This window comes from Pseudopodoces humilis, chromosome 9 (genome assembly GCF_049639895.1).
Source record: "Pseudopodoces humilis isolate 2021_Gansu_Grassland_sample_001 chromosome 9, ASM4963989v1, whole genome shotgun sequence".
Classification (NCBI taxonomy): Eukaryota; Metazoa; Chordata; class Aves; order Passeriformes; family Paridae; genus Pseudopodoces; species Pseudopodoces humilis.
The window spans coordinates 16,864,611-16,888,208 of NC_142208.1; the positions used below are offsets into that span (position 1 = coordinate 16,864,611).

General features: G+C 49.7%; 1 protein-coding gene across 2 annotated transcripts; it reads right to left on the reverse strand.

Moving 5' to 3' along the window:
- Window positions 1-1,269: 1,269 nt before the first annotated feature.
- PITX3 (paired like homeodomain 3) lies at window positions 1,270-23,261 on the reverse strand. Of its 2 annotated transcripts, none has more exons than XM_005520543.3 (4): window positions 23,024-23,261; window positions 8,619-8,759; window positions 3,822-4,027; window positions 1,270-2,814 (listed from the first exon to the last, which is right to left on the reverse strand). In XM_005520543.3, exons 2-4 carry the CDS (start codon window positions 8,725-8,727, stop codon window positions 2,251-2,253), a joined length of 879 nt encoding a protein of 292 aa, XP_005520600.2. In that variant the 5' UTR covers window positions 8,728-8,759; window positions 23,024-23,261; the 3' UTR covers window positions 1,270-2,250. The 2 variants fall into 2 exon arrangements, with proteins under 2 accessions (XP_005520600.2, XP_087915687.1); XM_088059561.1 differs by lacking the exon at window positions 23,024-23,261 and adding an exon at window positions 10,203-10,326.
- Window positions 23,262-23,598: the final 337 nt, after the last annotated feature.

Below are 23,598 nucleotides of genomic sequence, written 5' to 3' on the forward strand. Positions count from 1 at the left end.
TTTCTTCCCATAGATGGAAGAGTCATGTCAGAGAAAAGAGCTAAGTGCACCAAGATGAGGTGTGTATTTGGTGGAAAGGTGGCTGGATGGCAGCTCCAGCACAGAATGGAGATTAACCACTGAATCTACTTCAACAGCACTGGTGTCCAGCAGCAAGGTAGGATCTGGGTTACAATGAGACATATGGTCTGGGATGCACTGTGTTTATGTTTTATATGTTTACATTTGGTCTTTGAACCCTTCCACAGGTAGCTGTTTCAGTGCAGGATATCTTGGCTCCCAGGTTTTAGATTAGCTCAGAGCAAAGAATAATTTGTTACAGTGAGGATGGGCTGACACCTGTGACTGCTTTCAGCATCTGCTCACAAATACCTTCAGAAGCAACTGCTCCCTGTGGAAGAGACTGGCAAAAACTGAGCAGTTATATGCTTGGTTTGTGAGAACCTCTCACTGTGTCCTAGTGAGGATCCATTCTTAGCAAAGAACCTGCTTTCTCTCTGCATGCTGATGACATTGCAGAACATGGATTGTGTCAGATTTGCCTGTCCTTTCTGGCAGGACTGTTTGTTGTGAGGATACTTAAAAGCTGTGGTTTTTTTATATCTAAAGAGGAAAGTAAAGTATTGGAGCTGTGTCTTCCCATTAGAGCTTGTGCTTGATGAAGGGAAAGGTGACTGCACTGGGTAAAGATGTCCTGCTCCCCTGCTACATGTGGAGCTTCCTTGGGCCATTGGAGGGATCTGCTGCCTCGCTTTGCACTGGCTGAAGCATCAGCTTTTCTAGGTGCCTGTATAGCTTGAGAGGGCTGCCTCTGTTTTACAGCTTTCCCAACAGAAACTGAGCAGGGCAGGTTGCTGCATCTGGCATCTCCCCTGGGGACCTCTGCTCAGAGCCAGAGTCCCTGAGGGGATTCCCCTGCCCTGGGCTGTGGGAGCCCAAAGGCACTGGCCCCACCCAGCACAATGGCAAAGCCTGAGCCAGAAGAGGCTCAACCTTCCTGCTGGACCGGCTGCATGAAGACAGGAAACAGGGAGGGGGCTTGTTTTCCTTTTCCTACTCTCTGTGTGGACTTCTGTTGTTCTGAGGAGCCAGGTGTTTGATATGTAAGTGAGGAACATGAACTACTCTTCCAACTTCAACTCCTGTTCCAACTCAGATTGCCTCATGCTGCTTCTTTTAATGATGCTTACCTTTACCTGGGCTACTGGCACTTGATTTCAGAATCTTCAGATGCAGATTTGTGCTTTCAATAACCACACATGCAGAAGCTTAAAGGGTTTGTGCCAACTTTTATTATCTTTTTTTGGAAATGGGATTTGGGGAAGGGAAGGAGATGTGCAAGGAGGAGCTGATTGTTGCAGATGGGGATGCTTGGGATGTATGCTGGCAGCAGTGTGTCTGACCAAAATGACTGAAGCAGTAAAGCATGACAGCCAGGACACTGCCTCGGTGGATGTGCTTCCTTTACAGGGTTTTTGGTTTTAAGGTCTACTTTGTAGGTTATTTCACATACAAAACAAGAAAGCATATTTTAATGTCTCTATATGTATTTGTATATATATAAGATATATATATATATACACACACATATTTTATATTCTTACAACCCCCAGCTCCTAAAGGTTTCAAGTCTGAAGGGCCATGTGTATATATGTATTATAAAGAGAGGCTAAATGACTCAGACAAGGCTTCCTTACAGGCTGTGTGATAAATAAATGGGCAAGATATCTTTCATTGAAGTCTTGCATGTGTGCAGAGAATATGGTTCAGCCAAGCACCAACTGGCAACCCCCTTCAAGCTGTCCTGTCTCTGGCTATTTCCTGAAGGGGTGGTGTGAGGCTGCCTGCGCTGTCCCAGGAATTTGGGGGGCTCACCCCTGTGGGGCTTGGAGGCGAAGATTGAAACGTACTTGGTTGTGCTGCCCATGGGTCAGGCACCCTGCATGTTTGGGCTCCTATTTCCCCATGGGGCTTCCAGTAGACTCTTTAAGTTTATTTTACCATGGAGGAGAAGGTTTGGTGGGCAAGAAGGGAAGGGGTTTTGAAGGGGAAAGACAGTCAAAATTCACCATACAATAGACAAATCTTCATAAAGGTTCGTCTGCCTGCTCATCCTTTTCTCTCTCTCCCTGTCTCCCTCTTATGCTCTCAAGTTCACTCTCATTCTCTGCAGGACGTATGCTGTTGTAGGGCTAAAGGTCTCCTTTCGTCAGGCTAAGGTCAAGTCCCTGGTTGGCAGAGGGCAGCCCTTCATACAGGCCTGTCCACAGCGTACTGGCAAGGACTCAGGTTGGAAGCTGCTGTCTGCACCGCTGGGTAGGTGAAGTTGGCGTGCTGCTTGGCCTTCAGCCGCAGGCTGGCCAGGCTGGAGTTGCACGTGTCCCTGTACATGTAGGGGCTGGCTGTAGAGGCGTAAGGGCAGGCACTGGATGAGACAGCAGAGTTGAGGCTTGGGCTGTTCAGATTATTGATGTTTCCCAGGTTGTTGAGGCTAGGGGCTGGTACTCCGGTCACTGCAGTAGGGACCATGGATGAAGGCATGGTCATTGAGGTGATGGAGCTGGGTGGGGAAAACATGGGCTGGGAGGAGAGGGGACTGACGTTCATGGAGTTGAAGAATGGAAAGCTCTTGGCCGAGAGTGGACTGCTGGCAAGCCCCTTAGTGGCCCAGTTGTTGTAGGAATAGCTGGAATACATGTCATCATAAGGCTGCATCAGTCCATTGAATTGGGCTCCAAAGCTATTCTTGCACAATTCGGCCTGTTGGTTCCTCTCTCGTTTCCTCCACTTAGCTCTGCGGTTTTTGAACCAGACCTGCAAGAGAGAGAGAGAGAGGGAGGGCATGGGAGTTGCTCTAGCTGACCTTGTAAGGGGCCTTGCCCTGGTTTCTTTGCCCAGCAAGACAAGAGCAGCTGAAGGGCTGGTGATGCTCACAGGGAGATGGGAGGCTGAGCATCAGGAAATATCTACAGCAAGATGTCTGGGCTTCAGGGTCATCTCCCAGCAGGAATCACAAGGTGGTCCTCAGTCAACAAACAAAAACCCAAACTACTGCCATTTCACAACACACAGAATAACCCACCTCACTCAACAGATGCCCTTTATACAGGAAAAAGAGAGGAAAATACTTGCTGTATTTCCAAGTGACCACAGCCAGGAGGAGGGGTTGGGATTGTGTGACTTGGGAGCAAAGTATTTGGGGGATGTGGCTTGAAAGCTGCTGAACAAAGGAAATAACTTCTCTTCTTTTGACTTTACGTCAGGACTGCCTTGGAGTAGGATGTTGTAAGTCTGTCTTCTAACAGGAAAATCTGTTAGTGTTAGAGGGGTTCAAACAATATAACTTCCTAGAGAGCATGGAAGCTGCTGGAAGGCTATTCATGATGCTGCTAACTCATATTTCTGGTAGCAGAGAGAAGCTCTCACTCCAGTTGGAGCACTGCCACACCATGTCTGTGACTGCACATTGGTTTGGGAACCCAAGAGTGCCCTCCAGCAAGGATAAGGTTGGGGAGTGATGGTACTGCAAGGAAGGGGTCTGCTGGGTCGAGGCAGTGAGCTGGTGGAGCTCTGTGGGGCAGAGCCTGAGCTTTGTATCTACCTGTGTAATTGCAAGGTGGCCCTGGATGGAGAAGGCACCAGTAGCAGGTGTGCCTTCCTGTATGTGGCAGGATGTGTCAAATCTCAAGTACAGACCCTGGTGAGGTGTTTCCAAGACAGGGACATTTTCTAGTGCTCCTAATTCCTTCCTTGGTTTGGGAACAACTTGGCTTCTTCCCCACAAACTCAGGCCCAGGAAGGTGGAAGGGCTGCAGTCCTACCCGGACTCGTGCCTCTGTTAAGTTAGTCCAGACTGCAATCTCCTCCCTGGTGCTCATGTCTGGATAACGGTTTCTCTGGAAAGTGGCTTCCAGCTCTTGGAGCTGCTGGCTGGTGAAGTGTGTCCTCTGCCTCCGCTGCTTCTTTTTGAGCGAGCCGTCTTCAGGGTTGGAGTCGTCCGTCTGGTTTTGCTGAGACTTCTCAGTGTCTGTGTGAGAAACAGAAAGATGAGAGATATCCCCTGAGTTAACTTGAGGGCTTGGATGAACTTGGGGAGCCTATCCTTGGGGCAACCAGTACATGCTCAGTGAGGTCACCTTCCACTGCAACCACCATGAGGAGTGGTCCCATCTCCCTCCCTTGTCCTTGCAAGCAGGCAGCCACCCAGCACGAAAACCAATGTCCCCTTCATGCAGCACAACTTGCCTTTGTTTATCTGCCATAACAGATGTTAGCTTCCAAATGTCTGGATTTAGATTTTCCGAACTTACAGTATTTGGGTTTCATTTATCACAGTTCACATGGGGGATAGTGGCAGAACTTACCGAGATCAGAAGGTTCCTACTCTGCTTAAAACTCCCTGCCTAAGGTGTCCTTTATAAAAACTGAACAGAAATTGACACCTATGACACAGCAAAAGATCCACTCATGTTTCTGTGGACAAGTGATGGGAAAAGGCAAATTGTAAACTGACACCAAGCTGAGGCTCTTCAGTTAATTCAACCTGAGAAGCACAAATTTTCACTCCCATTCTTGCTTAGGTGCACATGTTTTGATTTTTAAAAAATAGGGTAAGGCCTCTCTTAGACCTTACCATTAATCACTCCAGCATCTCCCTGTCTTTCTGCTCCTGCCTTTCTCCTGATTCACAGATCCCTCTCCTAGAGGCAGTGTCTTTCGTTTCACTGCCCATTGAACGAACATCTCAAAACTCTCCAGTGTTCACACTGATATCTCACTGAAATGTATAGCTCAGGTTCCTTCTGGGTGTCAAGTCCCAGAAGCCAGCTGCTTCCCTGTGCCACAGCACAGGGAATACAAGCAGGCAAAATGCAGACACGGGGAGAATGCAAATACAAATATCTTCAAATATTTAGTTGTCCTCCACAGAGTGCCCAACTGCTTAAATGTGACACTTTCTTTTATGACAGAAGAAAGCTATAACTTGTGTTTAATTCTGCTGGGAATCAAGACAAGTCACCATAGAGGAAATTTTTTCCAGTGAAAATAAATAATTTCTGATGTTCAGCTCCTTCCTCTGATCTAGAAGGCAGGTGAAACATTTCCAAATGAAAATCAGGTCTTCAGCAGGGAGAAGAGTTGTTCTTTTACAATGGGAGTCAGCTAAACTAAATAAAAAGTTTTGCAAATAGCTCCCAAATTGTTCCACTTGGAAGAAGAACCTTTAAAAAAATCCTGGCATCACTCTGCTAAAATTGAAATTTTTGTTTGATTGCAGTTCTTTGAGTGGAAGCTAGTTTAAAAGGCTTCAAAGTCCAGAAAAATCTCAGCATGAAGATGTTTGGTACAGCCCCTTAATGAGTAGGGATGCAAGGAGACAGCATTCTGGAATACAGTTGAGTCAGGGAAAGAAGAGATTCCACAAGTCAAATGGATGTGCTCTGGAATAATTGGCTCTGTCTTTCCCATTTAGTTTTTATGGGGGATGCAAAAGGCCTAAAACACCTGAGCCCCCACAGAGACTGCTGCAGGAAAGTGCTGTGCCAACAGCAGGTGCTTTAGTGGGGCCCAGACCTGGAAGATGCTCCCGTCTCAGGAACCTGGTGCTAGTACTCTGTTCCTATGACAGCCTATTAATTCAGAAATATTTTCCTTCTGTTCTTGGAAAACCCTCCTTGTACTTGCCTTTCTTCGAAGGGAGCAATGCTGGAGTTGCAGAAAGCATTTGCAGGAAAGGTGCTCGCTCTCCAGGGATGAAACCCTGGCTGCCGTCAGTGGTTTGTTCCCCTCCAGCCACCTCTGCTCCAGTAGCATGTCCGATGCTATCCACCAGCAGAAATGTGAGTGCAAGGACAGTGAGATGGCCATTGCTCACAGCAGTAGGGTATAAGTTGGTTCTTCTGAGCAGGAAGGTGCTATGTCCTGTTCTCAGCATCAGGACCAGTTTGTGTTTCCATCCAGGGTGTACCTGTACAGGAACTTTCCCAGCACACTCTTGAAACAAAGCCATAGGAATTGAAAAGTGGAATGAAAGAGCATGGTTGAGGTCTTGCAGTACTCTTCTCATTTTCATGAGCCTCTTTGTTTGTGGATCCCATATTCAGCAGTACTCTTGGAAACATGCTCTTAATGTGGATTTTTATAGTGGTTCTTGCCAAGGAGATAAATCTGATTTATCTAGCTCAGTGCTCTAAACCAGTATTGGATGCAGGAGATTCCTGCACTATCCATCTCCAAAAGAGATTAAATGGGGAGTGATTCCACCCATCTGAGCTAGTTGTTAGGAATGGCTCAATACAGATGAATGGGCAACATTTGGTTTGTTCATCTGCTCATTATGGGTTAATTAGGAGCCTGATGCATACAGGGGATGTGTTCTCACCAAAGTCCCTGACAAATATTAATTTCCAAAGGGGCTGCTGTGAAGCAGGAAGCTAAGTCCAATTGGAAACTCCTGCCCAGGACTACCCTTCTTCACTCATGAAGAAACTATATCCAAGAGGGAAAGAAAATGGAGTGAAGATAACACTGGTTTACAGGCTGTATCTGGGTGAAAGAGGTCACAATGTATCTTGTTTGGTATTTGTCTTCTCAACACCCTCTGGTATACCTACTTTTCATAAATCTTAAGTCTAAGGAGAAGTAGGAATCCCAACTTCGAGCCTTGAAAAATCTCTGCAGTTCATCTTGGTGTCCTCTTTGTTTCCATACCTGTTACCTGTGTTTCTTTCTGTGTGTCATCCCTTTTCTGTTTCTTCTATAAGCAGGGAATAGGTGTCCTCTGTAAAAGGTACAGAGTTTTGACTGATTGCAGTGAGGACCCAAACTGTGGCAATACAGGGAAAGAAAGGAGCCCACAGAAAGGACATGGGTGCCTTGAATCCATGCTGAGGAGCACAGTATGGGGAGATGTGGGGCAGTTCTTTACCTGCCTCACTTCTCATCCTCTCCCCTGACCTGTGCTACCTGATGAAACCTAACAGAAGGGGGTGTCACCAACCATGCCATACAATTGTAGGACACTTGAGATCCCTGAGTGCTGAGTCCAGACAAGCAAGGTTTGTGTTCACTTCCTCAGGATCTCTTACTTGTGTGGATGAATGAAGCAGGGCCAAGGAGAAGTAGAGAGGCTGCTCTCTTGAGGGGAGTCAAGAAGTGCCAGAAGTGAAGCCCTGCCCCTGTCTCAGGAAGCCCTTGTCTATTCTGCCTGACACTGGTGATGCATGGCTGCCATCAGCCTCTGGTGCAAAGGCACAAGCTGCCAACATCTGCACACAGGTAATGCTGACAGTCACCTCACAGAAACATTTTATTTCTAGACTGCTAAAGTCAGTGGGGAGTGATGTAGCCACATGTCCAACACTTATTGTCACCCCAAAATAGGTTGTAGAATATATCTTGTACATGTTCAGCCACTCAGTGAAACTACTGTGGCCATAGCTGGAATTAGCTGCTCACGCCTAATGGAAAGAAAAGTCAATGCCTAAATTGGCACTTCTACCGCATGCCAGGGTGGGCTCAGTAGGGAAGGCCACTTGAATGGAGACACTGCCATGCATCCAAAGCAGCTGACAAGGAGCCACTGAGCTTGGGGATGTGCCCAACTAAGGTACGTGTGCAGTAGGGAATTTGTCGGGTGGATTCTCTGACTCTAGTTATCCCAGCGTAACTCCCTTCATGATACTTTCTCTGGGGAATTTTAATCTGCATCATTATCCTTATTAGCTTTTGAGTGCGGGTGAGCCTGGAGGCTTTACACGGAGAGCAGCGGGCTGTCCCCGGCCCTCACTCCCTCATGCTGGCACTGGCAGAAGCAGCTTTGCATTGTCCTGACATCCAGAATGACAAGAGGTAGAGTGGTAACGGGACAGATGTAAAATCCAGCGGAAACCATAGCATTTGGTAGCTGATTTCTGAACAGGTGTGAATGGTTTATCAGGCTTCTTATTCAGAGCCTGATGAAGAATTCAGCCTTTGGGAATGGTCAGAAGCACCTCTGTGGGAGAGCAGCAGAGCAGTGCACCAAGGCACAGGTGAGGAGAATTTTTCAGTTAAAGCAGGAGCAAGACAGTGCTTCCCTTTCATCTTAATGCTTGAACCTGGAAAGTTCAGCCTAAGGTTTACCTTTACCATGGAAAGTTTAAACCCAAACAATTTAAACAGAGGTAAAAAAAAAATAAAAGAGCAGTTTAAAATTAGGTGTAGTCTTCTGTGCCTTGAATACTTCCTATGTAGTGGGGAGAGCTCTTCTGCTCTGGGGAGCCTGCTTAGGCAAATACAATAAAATCTTAATTGGGCTATGACCTGACTTGCCTGGCTCTGGCCTGCCATGGGCTTGTACCCTTGTGAGCAGTGGCTTCCTGCAGCCAGGGCCAGATGTCCCCACCACTGGGTTGAGGTTCTCACCCTCCCAATAGCTGTCATTGCAATATGGACCCTTACGCCTTTGCCCTGCTTATCGGCACAGCCATGCTGCTATGGCATTTTGCTGGCTCCCAGTACAACGGGAAACTGTCCCTCTGGGAGCACTGCAGCCAGCTCCTGCAAGCCACTGGCCACCCAGATCCACCCACAAGGATGGCTCAGGGCTTTTCTTGTATCTTGAGCCTCGTACTCACCGCTGTGGTCCTGCCCTTTGCAGCTGTGCTCGTGTTGAGGAGTTCCAGAGTCCGAGAGAGACAAGGCTGGGCTGCGAGCCTCTGTGTCTGCCAGCAGGTTGAAATCCATGGGGCAGGGATGGGTGGTGGAAAATGAGGAATCTGAAAAACAGTAGTCACAGTGTGATCAGAGAGATCAATGTGTGTGTGACCTCCAGCAGGGATTTGCCTTGAGGAAAGGTCTAGGAAAATTAAAGGATCCCAGTGTGATCCTTGGACACCTTTGAGTTTCTTGGCTGGAAAATGGACATACTGGGCTTTCAGCTGAGCTTTCCTATAAATCAAAGATCATCTAGTGACACTTCTATTTGCAGCCTTCAGAGAAAGAGCCTCCAATTTATAGGTGACATTCAGACTGAAATAGCAACGCCGGGAGCATGCTGTGTAATGGAGATCTGAGGAAGTGGTTTTGGGCCAGCCAAGGGCTGTTAGCACCTTCCCCAGTCATCCCACCTCTCCCATCCTCCCTGCCCAGCTTCCCTCCTCTTTCTCCCTTGTTTCTCCATGAGCTGGTGAAGCCTAAGTAAAGCTGTTCAGAGAGCACTACATGCACACATCCCAAAAGAAAAGCATTCCTGTGCCTAGCACTGATAGAAAGGCACATCTGCTTGCACAGCCACTGCTACAAGCAGAGACCCAGGCAGTGCAAGTAGACTCCTTTGAGGTACACAAGGACCTCTGGAACCTGAATTAACATGGGAATCAAATTTCACACACTTAGGTGCCTGGGAACGAGTGGTCCTGGCTGCAGCAAGAGCTTGCTTCCAGCATTAGATCATCCTGACTGGATGCTCCCCATGTCCCCTCAAGAGACTGGCCTGTGCTGGTGAGCTATCTTCCCTGGCTGAAAGCATCTCAACTGGGAAGCTGTCAGTGCTGCTCCCCACGACTGCAGGAAGCATTGTGACTCTTCTGCCGCCTCTTTCACAGCTCTCTGTCCCAAAATCAATTATTTTCATCATTAACTTCCTTATAGGACCCTGCACCCTCTACCTGTATTGCCTAAAGGAGCTCAGCTGAGAGCACCACTTTGTTCTGGACCACATTAGATGCTCATGAAGAGTCAGGCATGAGGCTTAAGTGTTCCAAGCCTGGCTACATCCCCTTGGAAAGGTGAGCTGACCCTGTGTTAACCCCTAATATGAATTTTGGATCATAACCCAGTAAAACACGGGATGTTTCACTGCCACTGGTGCACAGTTTATGAAGGCTGGATCACTTTGAGGGGACCACAGCAGCTTCTGAAACTCTGGCCACTCCCAGCTGATACCTCACCTTCCCAGCTAGGGATCCTTTTCCTCTAAGACACAACAGCTGATACACTGTGCCAGGATCTGGGACCTCTGGGTTTAGCAAGTTTGGACCAGGTGTTTGGGATTTTCAAACTTTAGGAGGAGACCAGTTGAGAAGGCTGGATCCTGGATGGTGAAGGATTGCCCAGCCCCTCAAATCCATGCGTGTCAGGGAGGGAACGTGCTGAAGACAGTCTGGACCGTGTTAGTTTTTAGACATGTAAACAAAAGATTAATCACATAGCTGTTGTACCTCATTTGGAGGTGGATGACAGTGACTAAGAATGTATTTTCAGAGCTGTCCAAAGCCTCCTTTAGTCAATTTGCACAAGGCTGCTGCCAGGGCTGATCCCCATACTTGTAGTGTGTTTTCCAGGCTGTGATGAGAGGGAAAGGAGCCATTTCTAATGGTTATCTGGCTGGCTTCTGCAGCAGATCTCACTCACAAAACCCCTGCAGTTTTTCTTGCTCTTCACTTCGCTCGACCTCCACTGCCTCTCCCAGGTACTGGTGGGGTAGTCTCAATACTAACCTCAGTCAGTGCTCTCTGGAAGCAGCACAAAATGAACCAGGATGTGGTTCTGGATTCCCAGACCTTTGCCTTGCTCTGGGCTTCTTCTTTCCTATGGGAGAGAAATGGCAGGACTCTGGCTTTGCCATGAGGCTGGTTTCCATTTCCACTTTGTGGCAAACCTGACCTTTGATGTCTGCTGGCTGTGTTAAGCTCCTGGCAACAGCCAGGCACAGCCCTGTTGCATTCTGCCATGTGTACATACATGAAGTGATGTGACAGAGGCTGTGTTTTCTTTAATACCTTTGCATGGAGTAGGAGAGTCCATCTGCTGCTGATATTGCCATGGCTTTTAGCATTACTCTCAGAATTATGCAGAAACGCGCGGTGAATTAATTCCATGGATTAAGTCTTGATTAAGATGTGTGTCACTTTGCTGTCTCAGAATTTATTAAGAGCCCTTCTTGAGTCTGCAGCAGATGGAATTTCTGCCCAATGTTTGTAGATGATAATTTCCCCTCTTCTACTGCCATTTGCATATGATTGCATCTGTCAAGCACAATTTCCTCTCTTCTAGAGCCTGACTCTCTACTGGACGATTTAAGGAGGAATTCAGATCCTTGCCTTGCTGTAACTCAAGGACAGTGTCCTCCTGTGCAGGGTCCTGTTTGCTCTTTTTTCCACATCTCGCATTGCTTTCATCTGTACAAACTAGAGCGAAGATAGGAAAAGCCAGGGGGGAGTATGTTACATAGACAAGGGTCCATAGGCATAAATGACAACACAAGGTACAAGGCTCAGGAGAGCCTAGTCCTGGTATTGAAAATTTATGCCCCATCCTGGATTGCACCAATGCAGTGGTTGCAAAGTTCATCCAAGCTGCTGGACACAACATAGCATGTTTGGCCTGCCTCAGAGATACCATGGGCACTTAGATTAAAACTGGTTTTGAAGTGTGGCCAGTATTCAAGTTTAACCTGGGACTTGTGGCTGAGCACAAGTTTGCTTTGTGAACTGAACTAAAAAGCAGGAGGATTTCAGAGAGATGTTGTATGTTTGTATGTAATTGGATAACCTATTACCTGTGCCATATGTGGTGGCTTCAGGGAATGCCTTCTCAATTTGCTCTGAGCAGGTCACGGAGAAGCAAAAGCATGGGGAGAGAGGGATCTTCTCTGCATGATTATAAAAGCAGGGAAAATCTGCAGTGGTGGCTGCATGTGTATTTACCCAAAGGCAACCCCATGCTACTGACACAAAAGGCTGTAAGGTATTCTTCTAGATTATACACCCTTTTGGATTTTAAAAAAAGGAGCTTTTGTCCACATTGGCTAGATCTTGCTGTAGGCAGAGACATTAAGAAAGTCAACGCTAACCTTCATGGCATTTCTACTAAGTTGTTTGCCTGGTCTGAATGAATCAGTGGAATTGGCACCTCAGAAATATTTTTAGATTAAATCAAATTTACCATCTTGATCTGACCCTTCATCTCACTTTCTTTTAACATAAAAGAACAGTTTCTTTAGGGACAGCTCCTGTATTAGCAACAAGCAGTCAGGCTTGCTCAGAGGCTTCAGCTTTGTAAAACTAGCCACGGCTCCCAGTCTGCTCCAGCACCAGTAACTCCTTCCATTGATGTATGCTACTGCCCCTGAGATAAAGGTTCCCAAACCTGTAACAAACCTGTAATCTCTTCTTCCAGTCACTGCCCATGTGCACCCTCTCCTTGGTGTCCATGTGAACTTGCTGTGGCTACCTGTGCAAGACCCTTCAGCCAGACAGGGAATTGCCATCTCTGCTCCACGGATGTGGTGGAGGGCAGGGGAAGAGCAGTCCTGGCTCTAGGCCTTTTCTCTTTTCAAATGCATTCCCTTTCTATTTCTGTGTCAGTTCCTGACTTGCCAAGCTGGGGTCATTTAGGCAGTAGAAGGAGGACACTTCTTTGTGAGGAGGGCAACCTTGTTTACCTGAAAAGAGAAACAAGGGTCCCTGTGACCCACCTCCTAGTTCTCAGTAACTGCTCCATCACCTGGGAGCAAAGAGGTTTTGCTTGGTTTTTTTTTCTTTGAAGGGGTGGGAAGGAAACATAAAGGCTGACTTCAAGCAAAGTAAGGCTAATTATAGGAGTGGCTTTTGTGACGTGAGTCTTGTCCATGGAGAGCTGCCTACAGACTGACTCGTGTGTGCTGCTCAGCTCTCTGCACTGCCATTGGCAGCAGCCTTCTAGCTGGACCTGCTTTGGCAGGTTGATCTGGAAGTGAAAAGCTGCCTCTTGCATTGTTTCGATGTTATTTGACTTCCCATGGGCACACAGGGGTGCTTCAGCAAGGACCTGATGCTTCAGGTTCCAAGATAGCAGCACAATGACTACTGATGGCCCAAGGATAGGAGGGAAGATCTAAGCTGGCCTCTCTGGAGCAGATCAGCACAGCCCTATGGACCTGTAAGTTTCTTGCCTCCAGCCAGGGCCAGAGTAGCTGAATCTTCCGCTTGGAATTGCTGATCTCCACAAAGAGTTACCCCTCAGGCTGAAAGGTGCTCTGCAATCATTTGGGGGGAAGTGTCCTTTCATTCTTGCATCCCCTGAGGTGAAGGTATGATGTTACATTAGATTCTTAGGGTCAGAGCTGTCTCTTCCTGCTCCATCAATCGCCGAAGTCAAACTACTGCTGATTGCTTCACTCCTCCCATGCTTGTGTTCCCTGTGTGCCGGCTTACTTTCACAAGAGACAAACATTTGGGACTTGTTCATGGAATTTAAATGTGCATTTTCAGGAAGATGATCTGGCTCTGTACTTTGGTCCCCATGAGGGGCTGAGGTAAGGTGGAACAGGCCCTGCCTCTCCCTCTGCTCCTTGTCAAAGAAGAAATGATTGGGAGTGTGCCTGTTCTCTTGTAGAAGAGCATTTTGTTCTCTGGATACATGTGTTTGTTCAGGTGATGGTGCCATCAGAGTGCCTGTGGGCTGGAATTACAAGTGCCACATCAGCACAGCACATGAATCGTTCAGCAACCAAGAGTCAGATTCTCTGCTGGCCAACACAAGTGCTGCCTGTGAGGGGCTCTTTCCCCACTGCTAGAAAGCAAGAATGATGGGGTGCAAAATGAGTTAATATTTGTTTCCTTGAGACTATAGAAATATAACTATGGGGAGACCAAGGTCACCCACTGCTAAACATCTCAGTGTAGCTTTAAATCTCTAATCTTAATGGAATTGCAGCAGGAACCAAGAGCAACCATTAATCACTGGAAGATAAACAGCAGCAGCCAACTGGTGACCCGGAGCGCAGGGCCATTATGGGACAGGAGAACAAGCTGCCTGCCTCCAAAAACATCAGGCTGTGCACAGCCTCAGGCTGCCTGAGCAGTGGTTTCGGGTGCACACTCAGAAGTGGATCATTGACCTCCAGCAAGGGCTGAGTCACAGGTTATAATAAACTTTATTTCTCGATTTAGTCCCTACAGCTGGGCACTAACCCCTGAGCTCCTGAGGGTGGCTTCCTAGCGGTGTGCTGCTTTGAAGCTTGGAACACAGTTTAGGGATTTTATTCCTCTCATCAGTAGGAATTGCCAAAGCTCCCTGAGGCACTTAGTGGCTTTGTTGTCAGAACAAGTTGTCTGGCACTGCCCCACACATGGATTGGGCTGCAGAGCACTAAGAGCTGTGCATGGTGCCACTGAACTGCAATAGCCCAGGCTCTCACTGCCAGGCTTCCTGGCCACAGCCAGCAGCAAGGACCTGAGAGCTGGCAGCTCTCTGATGAGGGGTCCACGTTATTTCTCTTTTTGTGCATGGCTCTAAAGAGAAGTTCCCAATAATGTGAGGGGGGAAGAGGGTGAGGAGATAAGGTGCGGCCACTGACTTGTCTTATAATGTAAGTAAAACTATATGACTGATCTGGGATTGTTCCCTTCATCTCAGAAATCACATAAATGAGCATATCTGTGCTGGTGGAGGTAATGAAGTTAAATTATTTTAAGTGCTCCCAGATCCTCAGATAAGAGGTGCTAGGAAAATGCCCAACCATGCTGGATACTGCCTATTGCATTTCCTGGGGGCTGGAGGCAGCCTGCAAGATGAGATCAGGCCACTCGCTTCCCTCACTTTGACATAAACCTCCAGCTGCAGAGGAGGATGATGGCTGAAACCGCTGCTCAGGGTAGCAGAGGGTTAATAAACTGCCTGTATTCCAGAGGATTATCACAATGGAAATGTCCCAAGGATTGACAGCTCCATACCCATGTCCACAGCAAAAAAAGCCCACAATGGAATGTGTCCTGTTCGCTTATTTGATGGGCTGCACTGTGCCCCTGTTGTGTGGAAGAGCCCTGATGTCACCATGCCCCATACACAGTGCATCGTTCTCCACAACAGGTGTGTCTGCAGTCCCCTGGACTGGTGCAGACCCTGCCAAGGTGAAGCATTGGGTTCTGAAGAGGCAGGGTAATGTGCTTGGGCTTGGCTTAAAGCAAGTTCTTTGCAGTATTATCTTTGGACCTCAGTGCTACCCTTAGTGTACCTGGATTGTTTCTGAAATGGTGCACAAAATTTGGGAAAAAATTGCTAATCTTAGCATAAAAGAAAAGCCCTGCCAGACTTTCTGCAAAGTTGTTTTTTCCCCTAAACTAAACATTCATAGTTCTTGCATTCTTGTTAGCATTGTGCTTCAGGTCTCACTGTGTCCAGCTGTTTTTCCAGTGTCCCTTGGACTCTGTGTCTCTGTGGGGTGTTTGGCACCTTGGATCTATCAGCCAGAATTGGGATTTTCTTTCTGACAGACTGTGCAGTTATATTAATAAAGCTACGCTTTGTTATGGCTTACTTTGTTTGTTAGGCATCTGGAACAAAATAATTCAGCAAAAAACTCAGTTTTGCCCAAACAACTTTCCATCTCACAAAGTTGCTGGCATGGTGTGGATCCATCATGCAGGAGTGCTAGGAGCGAGAGCATGGTCCCACAGTTATGGGAGAAGAAAAGTCATTTAGGGAAATTAATCCCTTTGTTTTGGGAAAGGGAGAAAAAAGACTGATTTCAGTAAGAAATTACTGGAAGTAGAAATGCCTGGGAAAATCTTGCAATTGAAAGAAAGGATCTTCTTAAGTGGAGTGTCAGCACTGGCCTGGCCAGAACATACCAACTCTGTTCATCCCCACCTCCCCTTGCCCACTCCTGCAGCACCATCAGGCTGGCTCCAAAGCAACTTGTGCCACTACTGAGGGATCTGTCTATGTCTGCATGAGAGAAATAGCTGCACAGACATAGTGTACAAGGGATCGTGATCTGCTCTTGCAGAGCCAGGAGCAAGATGAGACAGTTGCAAGCCAGGATCCCGGGCAGGAATGAGAGGTGCAGGCAGCCTGTCTGCAGCTCAGCTGAACATGCGCTCCTCGTGCAGCAGCAAAGGCCACCGGGGCCTGGCATCAGCAGATAGGTATGTGTTGCTGTATTTAGTTAGGAAATTGTATAAATTTGACTAATTATTCTGACAGTCAAAGGAAACTGGCCTGATTCCTATGGGGGCTGTGCTTGCAGAAGCTGGGCAGGGTCATTTCTGTATCTCTGTGGCTGTAAAGTTGGCTCATTTTAGGGAGGCCCAGATAGCTCTGTGACTCCAGCTGCTGTTAGGAGATTTGTATGCAGATGAAGGGCAGTGGATGAATTAGATGTTATCAAAGATGTAAATTATTCTCACAATTAGTAAACAAGCTCAAGAAAGTTCTTCATCAAGTGGGTAATGCAGGGGGTTGAAGGTTGGGATGGATGCTCTGCCACCAGCATGTCACACCACTATGGCTGTCTGACCTCCGTGCTCTGTAGAGCTGCCAGTCTCTACCATCCATCACCACTTCTGGAAATCCTTTCTGGAGAACTTCAACTTGATCGTAAACATTTGTTCTATGACAGAACTCAGCAAAACCAGCAGCTACAAAGAAGCATTTTTGGGGGAAGGGGTGGTACTAGATCATTGTTTTAAAACAACCTGTCAGAGCTCAGCGGGTTGCAGAGTTGCAAAGGGAAAAGGGGTAACTGCCAGGAGTTCTGTGATGGCCCCACCAACCACCGTGGCCAACAAGGAGCTCTGTTGGTTAAGGAAACGAGCCCAGAAAGTGCTAGCTTGCTCCGAGGGATGTGTTGTCTCAGTGCAAACCCGCAGTGCTGGAGAGAGCTGATGTCTGCCGTGCTTGGCTGTAAAGTTTCCTGATGATTTGTCTTTTTTTTTCCCCCCAAGTAATTTGTATTTAAATTTTTTTTTAAAAGCTCTCTGGCAGGCAGCTCCTTGCAGAATGAAGACTGCCGTGAATAAAACAAGTGGATGATCTCAGCTCAGAGTATCCCTCCCCTCTTCCTTTCGATACTGTAGCTGCTACGGCTGGGGCAGGAGGGGGGTGGCTCCGGGAGGGATGCTGGAGCTTGCTCCCTCTCCACACTCTCCATCTTTATGGACCTTGCAACATGCCCTGAAGGTCAGCCTGTTTACCCAGACTGTTTGAAGGGGCCGAGGGAGGCAATTAGCAAACACTGCCGGGGCCGATCCCGCAGTGCTTCGCACACGGCCTGTGCCGGCAGGATCGGGCCCGCGGATCGCCCGAGTTTCCTGCCGCGGGCGTTGTGCGTATCGGGGGCGAGGAGGAGGAAGGGCGGCTGGATGAGCAGAGAGAGCCAGCAGCCCTTCTCTAGAAACCTCTCGCCCAGAGGCCCCACTCGAGGCCGCGGCGAAGTGTCTCGCGTCCCTAAATCCAGGGCCCAACAGCCGCTGCAAAAGCAAAACCAAGAGGTTTGACTTTGGTAATCCTGAAATGTGGGAGTGTGCTGCCTAGGGACGGTGTACAAAGCCTGTCTTTTTTTTTTTTTTTTTCCTCCACCCCTACTCCACCTCCCCCACCCCCGCCAAATCCTCAGTTTTTCCATCTGCTCGAGGCCGCATCCCATGCGGAGCCCTGGGAGGTAGGCAGTTTGGGTGGGTAGGAGAGGAAGCTGCAGAGCCCTAATTACTCAGCCAGTCTGGCCCTCGGGCGATCCCATCAAAGCGGCTCGGAGAGAAAAGGGATGGGGCAGAAGGATGTGCCTGGGTCACACCACGTCCCGTCCATGGGCCAGCCTGCTCCGGGAACGGGGCTGCACAGCTAAAAATGCCTCTGCCCGCCCAGACCCTGAGAGCGGCGTCTGCTGCAGCTCCAGGGCCGGGGAACGGCTTTGCAGCCTCCCACCCTGGTCTGCGACTCGGGCGTATCTCCGCTTAGGCACCGGGGCATTGTTATTAAAACCCACCCAACACAAAGTAAGCTGTGAAACCCTGTTAAATGGGACAAGAATGTCCATAGTTTTCATTGCTTTGGTATTTATCTCTGCTTAGGTATGGATCCATATGGAGGCTGAGCTTTATAGTTCGATTAATTTACTGTAACGATCTGTTTTTTAAAAAATTATCCTAGTATATCCAGTCCTCTAACAAGTCTTATTTATTTTATTTTGGAAGAAAAACTCTATGCATTTACTTTAAAAAAAACAAAACAAACAGCCTTGAAATAAATGCTAACAAAAAAAAAAAAAAAAAAACCAAACCAAACTCACAGAACTGGAAGTTGGGATATTGTGGCACCAAAAATAAAACTGATGGAACAAAAAGGGAATTTCATGTGGTTTTCATTGTCAAGTCTAAGCTCAGAAACAAACAGGAAATAAAAATGGCTAAAACAAAAGAGATTTCTTTTAAACTGTGTTCAAAACTAAGTGGGGAGCTGCTTTATGTGGGAGGGATTCTATGTTTATTTGCTTTTCAAAAAAAGGAGTAAATAAAAATGTCCACACGCAGACAGGTCAACTTGATTTACCATTAAATACTCATGTTTCACAATGGTCATTTATAATCAGCTTTTTTAAAAGAAAATTAGACTCATATAAATGGCAGCATTGCAAAGGGGAGAAAAGGCAACGGGTGGTAGGAAGGCTGCTTCTGTTTTAAATAAGGTTGAGGGGAATAAGGAATGGAAAGATATGGAAGTAACTGTGAACCTCTAGTCATTTGTTTGATTCCATCTTTATACTTCTTCAGTTTTTGCAGACAGCTCAGGAGGTGCTGAGCCTTCCAGCCTGTGCCACACCACTGACGTTACCCAAGTACCAATTTATTGTATTTATTTGAAAAGACTAGCCTATAGGATCAGTGCTATGTGATTCACAGTGGCACATGTGCTATATCCTCCCAACAGAAGTATTTCTTAGGCTCTCAGATTTGGGATTGTGAACTTGCTTGATAGGGGTCTACAAACAGGTGTCTCAATCACAGTAGCTCTGATGATGGTTTCTAGGGGTTAATTTAGTGCATGCAGGACCCAGCTCCCCCAAGCTGGGGATCTGCTAAAATACCCAGTAACTATAGCCCCATTAATGCATCTCAGAACATTTTGAATATTTGAAAAATCAGAGGGACAAAATTAATACCAGTTTCTGCAAACCCAGCTCTGGTTTCCCTCTTCTTTTGCATTATTCAAAAGGGTGTAAATGTTTATCTTCTGGTGGAGCTGTGGTTTAGGAGATAGCAAAGAACATCAAATTGAGGGTCAAGGGACAGAGGCTATATTTCTGACTCAGATCAGGCAATTCAGCCAGAGCTCCATTTTTCCTCTGTTTAACAGGGATATTCCCCTTCGTGCTAAAGAATCCTGAGATCTACGTAGAAAAAAAACTAGGAGGCTCCTGAGGAGAGACAGCATAAGGTTCAGCTATTCAGAAATGAATGGTCCAAAGCTGAACCTACACCCTGCAAATCAGTGGGAAATTTCTTCTTCAGGGGTAGAGGATTGGCTCTCTTCCTGAATCTACTTGGTAATATTCTGACACTGATGGGAAGGGAAGAGAGGGACCTCCCTTGTTCACTCCCCACCTCTTTTTAAAGCTTAATAACAGAAATGTCTCTCTTAGCTTCTGCCCAGCTAGATCTCCTTGGTCTTTCCTGGAAAAAACTTCTAATATTTAATTTTTTTGCCAAAATCCAACAGATCTATTGCTAACTATCCCACAGGAATTACTCTGGCTAGGATGCCATACCTGTCCTCCTCTGGGGTCACAGAGAAATGAGGATTCAAGCAAATCCTTTCCCACAGAAGTGCCCCCCCCTCCTTTGCCAAGTCTGGCCCTGGTCCCTTGTGCTGACAAGCTTCCAGGATCAGCCTGTGGACTCCCTTAAATGCCCCAAGAAAGCCCAGAGCTAATAACCAGCTTCATTCAATTCCCAGTCACATTATTATCCAATCTGCCAGAGGCATTAATATTCAAAGGTGAGGTGGGAGGAGGGCAGGGGTGCTAGTGAGGGGGAGCAGCACACAAAGAGGAGGAAGGGAAGTGTGGCGGACTGGCCTCAAATTTTCCTTCTCCAGCCGTCCGAAACCCCAGCCTATTTCAGCTGGGTGTTGACAATAGAGGGTTTTTCGAGCCTCAGCACGAACTTTGATACCAGCTGGTAGAGACTGTTCCCCAGCCAACAGCAAATGCCCAGCCTTGGCACAGCCTAATGCCCTCAGCCCCAGTGGCCCACAGCAAAAGGGGGAGCTTTGCCCCCTCTGCCCTAAGTAAATAGCAATCTCCCATTTTTAAACTGCCAGATAAATAGCTGAGCCTGCACAGAGACGCCACAGCCTCCTGTTTCTGATCCTCCTCCCTCCATGGTACCACAGCCTCATCCAGTTGCCTTCCTGATGCAGTGTGGACAGCTTGAAACCAGCAGTTCCCCCCATCTGGAACTTTGTTCCCAGACCCAGGTACCTCCCCTGTCCCCAAGGCCAGGGCACATGTGCCAGGTCACGAGACAGACCTCATGTCCCCTGCTCATCTCATCTTCCTTTTGGAGCGGTCTCCTAGATCAGGTTTCTGGCTTTTTCTTTTTGGCAGTCTCCAAAGTCAGCCTCACCTCTCAATCTCAAGGTTTTCGGTAGCATCTGACAGAGAGAAAATACCTTTTTTTTTTTTGCCAGCTCTCAATAGGGAACACTAACCAATACTTTTGCAATCCAGTCACAATTTGCCAATCTATTAATTGCCTGAATTAAGCCCTTATAGAAATGTAATGGATATTAATTGAGGCTTGCAACAGTTTCTCTGACAAATTTTAATATTGGGTTTTAAACCAGTGCCTTGGACAGGAGTATAGGTGGGCTTGAACGGACAGAACCTGGGCTGCAGGTCAGTAAACCCAGAAACTACAGTAACAGCAGGAAAACCACCGCCCTTGCTCAGACCCCTCTCCAGGCTGGCACAGGAAGATGTCTGTCTCTGAGGTTCCTTATGAGGAGTACTAGGCATGGTGTGCTAATTTGCTAATGAAAAATTATTTAAAAAAATTAAAATCAAACTCTGCTCTTCTTCAGCCAACATTTGTGAAAACTGAAAGCAGCTACCATGATCGGACAGTCTCTCAGGAGCCAGCAGGCAGCCTTTTGTCCCTCACAGCAAAGCACCATCAAAGCCTGTACAAACACCCATCCCCTTCAGCTCACCAACAGGCTGAGGGGCTTGGACACGGTTCCAGGAGCCAGGGAGACACTGATCCCATCACCAAAAACGTGGTCCTTCCCCTGTCTTTGGAAGATGGGACAGGAACTCTGAAAGACACCTTCCTGAACAGCTGCTTTTAGCATCTTCCAAAATTGCAGATGGGAGACAGCCATTTCACCCCTAGCATCTTGCCTTCCAGGCCACGGGAAGACCCACAAGTTTATCTGGGGGACGCCAAATTCCTCTCTTTGCTTTCAGCACTGGACTCCCTAGGAAAGTGGATGGATCGTGGGCCCGTCAGTCGGGAGGCTGTTTCCCTCCCAGGTGAAAGAACGGGATGGACATGAGGGATTAGTTTTGATTTCTGCACTGCCAGCTCGAAGCATCAGACGGGTGCAGCGGCCGGGGGCTCACCTCCAGGCTCTGCGGGACACCGGCGTCCTGAAGCAGCGTGTTCCTCTGCGGCCGCCCGTGCGGAGCCGACCTCTGTAACTGGTAACCCGGAGGGCCGGGCGGGGAAGGGGTGCGGAGCCTCGGGAGCTCCAGCCAAGGGACTGCTGCCCCGAGCTGCCTAACCCCAGCGGGGAGGAGGGGGGAGCTGCGGCAACCGCCGTCAGGCAACAGCCTCTGCAGGGCCCTGCCGCGGGGGGGAATCCAGCCCCCTCCCCGCTCGTCCCCTCAGCTGTCCAGCCGCGGGGGCGCCGAGTGAACGGCCGACAGGTGTGCCCCGCTCGGCGGCACCGGGCCCGCCTCCCCCCTCCCTGAGCCCGCTCCAGCAGCTGCGGCGAAGCGCCGGCATCTGCCCCCGCCTCGGTCGCCCTCCCCCGCCGGAGCCGCGGCCAGCCGGGACGCACCCGTTCCTTACTCCCGCTCCGAGGTGGAGGTCGGGGAAAAGGACAACGGGGTGCCGCACTGGCGGGCTGGCTCTTCCCTCGGAGCCGCACTCGTTGAGCGGGGAGTAGACGGGGCAGCGAAAAGTACCGGGCTCCGTCGGGAGCCCGCTACAGTTGGCCGGGCTTCCCGGGCACTCAGCGGGACGGAGGGACGCCGCTCTGCACCGTGCCCCCGGCGCCGGGGAGGCGAGAGAGCCCGGCAAGCACCCGGAGGCCCGACAGCCGGTTCTGCCCGCAGCCTCCCAGCGCCGGGCAGCCGCTCTCCGCCAGGGAGGCTCGATGCCTCGGGCAGAGCTGCCGCCGGGTCGGCGCACCATCCCCGCGGCCCGAGCAGGTCTGTTATTCCCGGCCGAATCCCTGGAACCCCATCCGCCGGCGCACCACAGAAAGCGGCGTCCCGGGGCAGATTCGCTCCGCTCGCGGGGGCCGGCTCGCTTCTTCCCGGCGCTGCAGGGAGGTCGGCTCTGCTGTAAACAGGAGCCAGCCCTTACATAAATATCATTTATCCAACTGTCCAAAAACCGTCGGGCTGCCTTCCTTTTCCCCGGCGACATCTCCCCGCCTCTGCTCCCTGCGCCTTTCTGCCCCGGACCCTGCAGACAGCTGAGCCGCAGCCCGCAACGCCGTTATTTACAGCGAATCCCGGCTAATTTAAACAGCCCCTGCCCCGCTCGCCCGAGTGGAAAATGACTAAGTTTAGCAACGGCGAGAGACTACAGCAGCGCTGGTCGGGAAGGGGCCCGCGTCGGCCCCGAGGGGACGGTGGGAGCTGCGGCACCCCGACGGCGGCGAGTAGGGGGTCGCCAGGCCCTACAAGGGCAGAGCAGTGGAAGCGCCGCGCCCCACTGCCAAACGGGCAGCGCTCCCGGAGCCATGTGGGACAGTTCAGCCACGCACAGCCCCGGGACTCCTTCTGGATGGCAGGGCAGGGCTCTATCCGCCCGCTCTCACCTGGTTGCCGCCCCTTGACCCACAGGAGGTGACGGAAAGCCGGCCTCGCGCAGGACTGGGGCTGACCCCGTACTGCCGAGCAGAGCGCACCGAGCCACCCCGCCGGGGATGCTCTTACCCTGTGCCGACATCGAAAAGGTTACGGCCGGCTGGGCTGGTATGAAGGAGCTCAGAGAGAAAGAGGGGAGAAGCCCGCCCGGAAGGTCAGGGACGGAAAGACACTTACAGTGGCTCCAGATGCGGGTTCGGCGGAGCGGACTTAATCCTGCGAGAGGGGCGAAGCTGGCCGCCGCCCCACGCCCCGAGCTGCTCTGCCGCTGTCAGAAAGTAAATCCCCCCGGCTCCCCAGCCACTCTGCGCGTCGCTGCCGGCCCGCGGCTCACGGGGAGGGCGGAGGCGGAGGGCGCCGGCCGACTGCCTCCCATTCACCCTGGCCATTCACTTTATGGCGGGCGGCCGGCGCCCCCCGCCAGCTGCACCGGGCGCCCCGCTCCCGCCCGCCCCATTCCAGCTGCGCGCCCGCCGCCGCCCGCCCCGTCCAGCGCCGCCCGCCCCAGCACCGCCCCCGCCCGCGCCGCCCAATCGTCCCGCGGCTCATTTACATACGGCAGCATCTCTGCTCTCCGATTGGTCGAGAATGGAGGGAGGCCGCGCCCCCCCGCGCTGGCCCCGCCCCGTCCCGCGCGCTGTGCAGGGTGAGCGGCGGGGCGGGTGCGGAGTACGTCCCGGGCGCGGAGCTCCGGTAGCCCCGGGTGTGTGGGCACGGTCCTCCTGCCCGTGTGCACTGATACACTGCTCTTA